At 39.7% G+C, this 9,378-nt stretch overlaps 1 protein-coding gene across 1 annotated transcript in view; it reads left to right on the forward strand.

Annotated features, from left to right (window-relative positions):
* sirt2 (sirtuin 2 (silent mating type information regulation 2, homolog) 2 (S. cerevisiae)) overlaps positions 1-9,316 on the forward strand; it is a 17,829-nt gene extending 8,513 nt beyond the window's left edge. The window contains exons 4-16 of the mRNA XM_017440233.3: positions 941-1,051; positions 1,136-1,177; positions 1,303-1,409; positions 1,509-1,565; positions 1,664-1,732; positions 3,370-3,499; positions 3,576-3,635; positions 3,725-3,780; positions 3,861-3,937; positions 4,831-4,882; positions 4,976-5,043; positions 6,531-6,597; positions 8,265-9,316. Coding sequence (XP_017295722.1) covers positions 941-1,051; positions 1,136-1,177; positions 1,303-1,409; positions 1,509-1,565; positions 1,664-1,732; positions 3,370-3,499; positions 3,576-3,635; positions 3,725-3,780; positions 3,861-3,937; positions 4,831-4,882; positions 4,976-5,043; positions 6,531-6,597; positions 8,265-8,411 — 1,043 coding nt within the window. The 3' untranslated portion in view covers positions 8,412-9,316. The remainder of the gene's footprint in view (positions 1-940; positions 1,052-1,135; positions 1,178-1,302; positions 1,410-1,508; positions 1,566-1,663; positions 1,733-3,369; positions 3,500-3,575; positions 3,636-3,724; positions 3,781-3,860; positions 3,938-4,830; positions 4,883-4,975; positions 5,044-6,530; positions 6,598-8,264) is intronic.
* Positions 9,317-9,378: the final 62 nt, after the last annotated feature.

Below are 9,378 nucleotides of genomic sequence, written 5' to 3' on the forward strand. Positions count from 1 at the left end.
AGTTGCTTATGGCTAAATTAGGGTTAGAGTGCGGGGTTTTGATGTCTTCGATGTTTTTCTCTTTCTTACTGTTTATTCATTGTCACATGCTGTTTTTATTTTGTTTTTTAATTATGTAAAGCACCTTGAAATGCCTTGCTGCTGAAATGTGCTATACAAATAAAATTTGATTGATTGATTGATTGATTGATTGATTTTATTTCCATTTATTCCCATAAATTTCTGTTAATTCCCATGAAAAGTTTCCAACTCCGAAAATTCCAGGAATTTAGCAACCTTAATTAAAACAATTGAATTGATGCTGATATAGTGCAGGAGGTTTATAACAGGAGTTATATGTTATTTCTAAGGATATGGTATTAAAGCATTTTTTATATCAAACCCTGATTCTTCAAGTTTTAAGAGTTAATAATCAGTGTACTTGAGGCGATGTCATACACTACAATAACAGGTTTCTCTGCATCTTCATGCAAGTTGTCATGAAATTAAAAAATACGGTAAAATAAAATTAAACATGGTAGAATCGAGCTAGACAGCAGCAGATGGAAAAGTGTAAAAATACTGAGAGAATTTAGACACAATATGGTAACAAAACAGGTAAACTAATAAAGGTGCAAAATGCAAACAGCTCAGTAAAATATAAGAGAGTGTTTATTAAAGTTTATTTTTTATTTTATGCTCAAACGTGGGATATACTTGAGAAAATGTGATGTCAGCGTTAACAAATCAGTTTTTGAATTTGAAGTTTCAGTTGTGTTTTAAAGTCTTAAGGCAGTGCAGACCGTGTGCAGATATTTATTGTGTTTATTTGTTGTATTTAAATGAGTGCTGTCTGCTGAGTTCAGATGTTTTAGAAATAACCAAATGACTCTGTCCCATTTTTCCCATTTTCTAACGTGAACGTATATTGATCTTGTGTTGTGTTTTTGCTCGTCGCCAGTGGACTTTCTGCGCAGTCTCTTCTCCAACACACTGGGGCTCGGCTTGGCAGAGAAAGTTCTGGATGACCTGACTCTGGAGGGCGTGGCGCGATACATAAACGCCGGCAAATGTGAGAGTTTGTTTTTCGCTGATTTACTTCTTACAGGCTAATGGTAATATTGACGGGGTCATGAGTTTCTCTGCATCCAAACAGGTAAAAATGTCATCTGCATGGTCGGAGCAGGAATATCAACATGTGAGTATCCCACATTTAATATCACAGAATGGACTTTTACTTTTATTTCGATCTATTTGTTTATCATTGTTTTTTATTTAGTTTAGTTCTTCATCAGTAATTGCTCTCACCTCCTGCCTCCACAGCTGCTGGGATCCCAGATTTCCGCTCACCAGGAACTGGCCTGTATGCAAATTTGCAAAAATACAACCTACCCTATCCAGAGGCCATCTTTCAAATTGATTACTTTAAGGTTTGTGAAACACGCACACGCCTGAAAGACAGCGTGTTTCTTTGAGGAAAAGGAAAATTAAACAACAACAAGTAATATTTTCTCCATCTTTTATCTCAGAAACATCCGGAGCCGTTCTTCACTTTGGCAAGGGAGCTTTACCCAGGACAGTTCAAGGTACAACAAACTACCTGTTAGTAGCTTGCAATTTACTATGTCAAGTACAAAAGCCCTGTAGTTGGGTTTTTTTTAATTATTTTTATTCTTTACTTCAGCCGACAATCTGTCACTACTTCATGAAGATGATGAAAGACAAGGGGCTCCTGAAACGTTGCTACACGCAGGTAAACAGGCTTTCTCCATGTAGGCTAAGAGGTTCCCCAGGGGTCAGTTCGGGGCCACTTTTAGAAGTGTAACGGTACGTGTTTTTATACTGCACAGTCATAGCACAGATGTTTTAGATGAATACACTGATCGGGCGACAAATACGTTGGTCACAACCAATCATTCAGCACTCTCATTCTTTGGAGTGTGATCATGTTTTCTTTTAGTTTGTTCTTGCTAACTGGCTCGACAGAAAAGGAGTAAAGAAAGCCAGCTACTGTAGGTACATACAGTATGTGTTTAGGAGGAGAGCTGCACCAAGACTAAAAATAATAATAATAATTTACAGTGATTACAGCTTCAAATGTGTTTCGCTGCACCGACTCGCAGGCAGTCGGTGGGCAGAGTGCATGGCATCTTGGCGCACACACAGGTATACAGGAGTTTGGTTTGTGTGTCACACATGCTGCACTGATTAACGTGCTGAGGTGCACGTTACGGCGCGTGGTGTGGTTGTGCTCTCCACCCACGGATCACCTGCTCGGTGGAAAGCTGCACTCAGAGCAGCACAACACACACTCACAAAACTGAGAATGGAAGCAGTGAGCACAACACTTTTTTTTTAGGAAGGCCGTTTTGCTGTTTGCTGTGTGTTTGCACCTGTCAGCCACCGTAGGTCACAGTGCCCGACTGCGTCCAGATTCAGGTCCGGATCTTTGGTTGACTGACTGAGGTCAGGTGGGGTCTGTACAAACTAACCATGCCGACTGTCCCCTACTGGTGTTGACTTTCCTTAACTGAGAACTGTGGGTAAAGTTTGGGGGGGAAAAAAAAGCATAGTGTGTCCTCAGTTTTAAGGGAGAAAGATTCATCAGTCAGAATTGGTAAGTTACAGCTTGACTTCTATTTTAGGATCAGGTCTTGTCTCTTGATACCAAAAAAGACTTGGATGTGCTGCTTTTATGTCTTTGATTAGAGAGATGTAATTTATACTTCTTCACAATGCTTACATGCTTTTGATGCAGCCAATCATGGATCTTCAAAGTCCACTATTAACCTTAAAAACGCATTGTCTGCTTTGTATTACTTGATTTGCTTTGTCCATTTGCAGATCAAATCATTGGCATGTTCTCATTTACAAAGTAATTCTTGGTCTTCACCTCTCATATTTAAAAGCCCCTATCCATTAAAATAAGGAGGTTAATGTGTTCATTCACATGATTTGTTTCTTTTGCCTGTACCACGGGCCTGTACTGATTTAGGGGCAGAAAGCTTTCAGATATTATGCTGCTGACTGTTTGACGGAAATTTTCTTGCTGGGTAAATTTAAACAAATTTTAAAATCCTGAACATCTGGATGTAAACGTTTTGATTGATGATTTCTGTTGCCAATTGTGAAAACAGCTGCACCAAATTAATAGGTATATCATCTGGCTTCTTTTAGTTTTTATTGTTTATCGTTTCATGGGTGGTGGGGGGGGGCATGTGTAAACCTTATTCGAAAATGCGTGTGTTTCATTTTAAAGATGTTTTGAGCTGCTGTTTGTCTCGGCCAGAACATTCTTGGAAATGTGATTTTAAACCTCAAAGCTTTACATTTTCCTGATTGAATAAAGGCTAGTTTAAATAAGTCAATGTCACCTGTGTGTTTATGCAGAACATTGACACTCTGGAGCGAGTAGCCGGGCTGGAAGGAAACGACCTTATCGAGGCTCACGGAACGTTCCACACTTCACATTGCGTCAGCTCCTGCTGCCGCAAAGAGTACACCCTGGACTGGATGAAAGGTGCCTTTTGTTTTGGGCGGGGATCATTGTTCGGTTCTGATTTTAGACATTTGAACTTTGTCTCCCTGCTGTGTAGAAAAAATCTTTTCCGATGAAATTCCCAAATGTGAAAAGTGCAGCAGCTTGGTCAAGCCAGGTCAGCCGCGTTCAATTTATTTGTAACTTTAAGGTCACGACTGCCAGATTTGTCCATCGTGTTTTCTTTGTTTTTGTCTCCTGGCTCAGATATCGTCTTTTTTGGAGAGGGCCTGCCTGCCCGTGTCTTCTCTTCAGTGAAGAAGGTGAGCTCATTGTGGTCTTTTAACGGCTCGCATGCATGAAGTAACGGCTTCACGGCGTCATATCTTTGTTTTCCTGTCAGGATTTCCCTTGCTGTGACCTGCTCATCATCATGGGGACGTCTCTGCAGGTCCAGCCGTTTGCAAGTTTAATCAGCAGGTAGAGCAGCTCTAGTTGCACAAACACTAACAGATCATGCTAGTTATTGTAATATTTCATGATTTATCCCTTATTGGTATTTTTAAGGTTTGACCAAAAGAACTATAACTTTGTCATTTTTTAAAGGGGACCTATTATGCTTCCTTGAACACGTTAGTATAGCTCTGTGGGCTGTACAAAACATGTTCATTACATTTAATACACAAAATCATTCTCAGATATTGAGATTTCACCTGATCAGTTCTGCCTGTTTTGAGCTCATTTCAGAATTAGTGGTACATTTATATCGTTATTAATTCAAACTCTGAGGATTCTGACTTTGGGACTGGAGCACTTAGCGGTTCTGAACCGACATTTGTCAAGTAGGAGAGTGGCAGTAAGCGGGTCTGAAACCCGACTGTAGCGCTTCGGAACAGCAGCAATATAGAGACATGTTCTATTTTGCAGCCGACAACAAAACATTTTCCTTTTCTAGCTGACATTGTTCAGCGGTAAAACCAGCAGAACAAACGTGACGGTCTTCTTGCAATGAAGTGGGCGGAGCTCCATTTGGGTTGCTAGGTGAGGGGCTGGGCTTGGCTTGGGGTTGCTAGGTGACGGGGATTGTGACGCAACAATCCCAAGGTTTTTGAAACGGGTCGCTTTGCAGACACCAGAAAACATTTACTTATTGTCAAAAAATGGTTCTGTGTGTTTTTGTGCTTGGACTGTTTCTAGAAGCAGTAGATACCCAAATGGAAGTACAAAAACATGCAAAAAGTGAATTTTGCATAATATGTCCCCTTTAACATAAGATAATCTTAATTTAAAAGTCTGACATGAAAGGCAGTGGGTAATATGCATTTCCTAAAGCAATGCTAGACCTTTGATTTAATGTTATTTTTGTCATTTAGAGTTTCAAAAACTTGCCCCAGGCTGCTTATTAACATGGAGAAAGCAGGAGAGGTGAGGCTTTACTGCGCCGTTACACAAGCTTAGTTATTTCCCATAACTTCTTATGAGTCAGGCTTACATCCTTACATGTTTCTCTCTCTGCAGGCCAGTCCTACGTTAGGGTTCCTGGGTTTTGGAGGAGGGATGGACTTTGACTCAGAAAAGGCTTACAGGTGAGACTGGGATAGTGACACCATAGAACACCCACCCCCACCACCCCCAGAACACACATGTTGAAGGTAAAACGTGACTGGCACATAAAACACGTTTAATTCTTCACGAAACGTGTTCTTTGTACCAGATGAAGCTGTCATCGTACAGTTTAGCATTTCGCCTCCAGAGGACGCCATCAAATTTTAGATCTAAACAATGCAGCACTCATCCTAGTGGTGTGTGATACTGCAAGATTTGGTGTTGATCCAAGTAAATTAAGAGGAGGAAAGCGTGGCTGTGACGAGTGCAGCACTTGGAAGCAGCAGGACGTGCACAGACAGCTATGGAAAGCCAGCAAAACCGCAGCAGACCATACAGAAAAACTGAAACTAAAGTATTGACACTTTTACCCTGATATAGTTTAATATCAATACTAACGTTAGTATCAATATTACTGATATCCGGATCCAACCGCCCCCCACTAACTCATAGTCACACACTCAGAATCGCCCTCTTACTCAAAAGTTCCCTTCTTTCTTACATCATTGCTAAGTCACTATAGATTTATTTCCAATAATGAAACTGGAAAAAAGAAGCTTTTTTTCTGAGAACTTTCTGGGATTATTATACAGTTATTTTTTATAAAGCTAAAACAGCAAATACCTGTTTGCTTTAAAAACATTTCAGAGCGTCTTGTCTTTAGCCAAGCAGGGGTTTTTGTGTCCCCGATTTTTTGGAAAGTCCTACAAATGTAGTGAAGGTTCTGCTCATTAAGGGAAAAACGGCTCAGTAGAAAAATGGACACAAGGCACTTTTGTTTCATAAAACAGTAAATCATGTGGGTGTTTCATAGGGGTCCCTTAAAAGAGCTAAAAGTCTTCAGGTTGTTCGTACTTTGATAATAAAAACTACTTTCTGACATGCTTATACACCTATGGTTTTAAAGGTTTTAAATGTCAAAATAACCAGTTTATTAAAGACTTTTGTGCCTTTAACGAAGAGGCTATTTGTTAGAGCATTGAATTGCTTTTTCCTGTTCTTTTCTATTTAGACAGGAAGGTGCAGATGGTGAGGGGTGCTTAAAATCCTGAATGGTCCAAAAAAAACAGTATCTTTACGGCACATTTTTTTAAACCAACCACCAACAAACAGATAAAAATGAAGATTTATAACATTGTAATAACATGTGGGAAACGTTTGACACTTTTTGGGGAATCTGTTGGAACCAGAGACTGAGTGTTTTGGATCGTATATCATTGGTCTGTTTTCTTCTTGACCGTGAATATTCTTGTGTCACCCCCCAGTGGCGTTGTGAGGTTTTGGTTTACGCCTTGAGAGATTTCTGTCTTGTTTTAAAAAGGAACTGAAATTCCGATTAATTAAAAATGTCTCCGTCTCATTTTTAAACTGATTTGCTTAACAAAATACAAAACGCTGACCTGTCAATCTTTATGTGGAAGAAAGAATCTCAGACGACTGATTGTTGCTGTCCTTTGACTTCTTGTAGAGATGTGGCTCACATCAGCTCTTGCGACGATGGCTGCTTGGCTCTGGCTGACTTGCTGGGCTGGAAGGTACGTTCAGCAGTCTCCTTTCTGAGATCCTCCTTTTATTTATGACTTTCACGTCTTGTGCAGCGGTCAGTCACCACACGATGATCACACATTATTCTCAGGCAGAGGAGGGGAATCAGGATTCCCAAAGGGCCACATAAGGAAGGACATCAGTTGCAGAGGGCTGAACCAACAGGCTAAACTCAGTTCTGTCAAATATACGTTTTTATAATAAGCTATAAATATGATTTTTATTAGCTATCTAATCTGAACCGGTCATATTTAAAATGTAAACCTTTCAATTTACATTGAATTGTGAAAAATGTGCATGTTTTATTTGCCGTATTTTAAACACCAGCATCTAATTCAGAACAGACTTCTTGTAGCTTTTCTGTTTTGTTGTTGTGTCCATGAAGAAACTTTAGTCTTTATTGGGCTTGAAGATGAACACTGAGGTCATGTTGCAGCCCTGGGGCAGGTGTGAAGGACAGCTTCCGGGTGTTTGTCAGTAAGAGGAGTCGTATTTGGGTGCCTTCCTGTGTGTGGAAAGTCCTCTCCTTGCCTCCTTTCTCGAGGTGTATTAATGCAGCTGAGTCCATCCCTTAAAGTGGACTTGATTAATCTTCCTCTGTGTTTTCTGAAAGCTTTTCAAAGGTTTCCTTTGGATTTTGGCTGCTTTTTAAAACTCATTTCCTGTGCTTTTACACAGCACAAAGCATTCAAACAGTCACATGAACTTAAACTGAAGACTTCCTGGTTCTTCTGGAACAACACACCGTCATGACCCATGACAAACAAAACTCCTGCTAATGTGGCAAAAAAAAAGAAACTGATGAGACCGGGAAACCCAACTTGTACTTTTTGGGTCTTTTTTATTATCGATCAAACCTCACGAGGTGAGACATTAACCAACATGACCAGCGTCTGATGGTGAGAAGGCCTGAGGAAGGAAAGAGAAAGTGATATTTATACGCTTAGAGAAAACAGTCACAATGTTGGAACAACAACACCGTCCAACATCAGAGGACCAGTTTAAGGCAGAAAACATGCAGACAGTCGTATCTGTGAAAGAACTCATATATAGCTGCTTTACAGAACCTTGTAACACACATCATCAGGTTATCATTATTCTCCATGTCACTTCACAAGTTTATTACACTTTTAATTTGTAAAAGAAATGACTCTGAGCCCAAAAATCTAATTATTTAGGAATTAGAGAGAATAAGAAAACATTATTGTCATTCTACATAATATAATGATATTTAGGATTACAGGAGAATATAGCAGCAGGAGTACACATTCAAAAAGAAGACATCTTTCCACTTCAGCAGTATCTTAGACTGCAAAAAGAATAGGTTCAGTGTGATTTCATTTAGCTTGTAAAGTGTTTGTTATCGTGCAACCATTTCTAGTCTTCATCAAAATGTTTAGTACAAAACACATTGGTAGTCTCAAGGTCATATAGGTGGGAAAGTATAAGAGAAGAGAAGCAAGAAAAGGTGAGAAATTTTGAAATGTAGGATAATTATTTGTAATGTTTCAGTGTAAAGCTGTGAGCGCAGGCCATAGACCAGACCAGTCTATCATAAAACCTATAGACCAAGCTGGTTTTGTCTGTTTGTTTGTTTGTCATCACCTCTCTGTTAGTTAACATTAACACATTGACCTCCGGTTGTTTTATCGTCCAGGCGGAGCTGGAAGAGCTGGTGAAGAAGGAACACGCCAGGATCGACATCCAGGACGAGAAAAAGAACGAGCCGTCTGGGGAAAGCAAAGGAGCCGCAGCCAAGGCCAGTTCCGCTTCAGCAGATGCACCAGCCAAAGCAGAGGAGTGACTCAGAGAGCTCCTTATTTTAATACAATCTGATGGAATGATGCCACAGTTTGAAATTTTTGGTTTGGAAGTGGAGCTTCACCGGGAGTCTGTCACACTCTGATCTCGGAGCATCTAATTCTTCTGAGGGCTTCTCTGTGTTTCATTCTTCTGTTTATTCTGGACCATTTGCACTTTACTAACAATGCTTTGAGCCTACATCATTCTCAGCTGTGTATCGCTTTCGCAGCGCAGTTCTTACTGCAGCACAGCAGACCGTTTTAGCCACATGTTTGCAGATGTGTTGGAAGGTGGTTTCTCCACACTACACGTAAATGGAAATGACATGGTTGTGAAGTGGTGTGAGCTGTCGTTCATCAGCACTTGTTTTTATTGAGATTGTGATTTGGACTGAAGATAACTGGGCTGTTTTAGATGTCAGGTTTTCCCCGAGCTAAGTCCGGTGAAAGTGTCGCAATGTTTCCATCAGAACGTGAACTTCCTGGTTGGTGAATTTAGTTACGCTTATAAATTTGGCATCGGGGTGAACGGTTTGGACCTTCAGTCGTGGCTTTTAACCATCTTATTTCTCTGTAGAAAACATCTTTTGATTTATAAAACTAAATCTCATCATTATGAGAAACAAACTACACACAATGTGCTAAAAATGGGTTTTACTTTGTCGTCTTAGGAGACCTTGAATGGTTAATTTCTTTTGTGTATATTTGAATTCAAGAAGAATAAACGGGCGCGGTTGCTAAAAAATGAAGTATTTTAACACACTAAATCAAGACAAACCGTCTGATTGAGCTGGAAGAAAAAAAAGATTGTGTAATAAAAAATACAAAACTGGTGTGGACAGAGTAACTAACATGCAATAATTATGGATGCATATTCCTTCAATAAATTGTACTTTTCTTAAACTGATCAGGTTCATTTTTGTTTGATTTGTTAGAAAAGATGCTGCATTTCTAAAATCTTTTAAACTG

The sequence above is a fragment of the Kryptolebias marmoratus genome, linkage group LG2 (genome assembly GCF_001649575.2).
Source record: "Kryptolebias marmoratus isolate JLee-2015 linkage group LG2, ASM164957v2, whole genome shotgun sequence".
Classification (NCBI taxonomy): domain Eukaryota; kingdom Metazoa; phylum Chordata; class Actinopteri; order Cyprinodontiformes; family Rivulidae; genus Kryptolebias; species Kryptolebias marmoratus.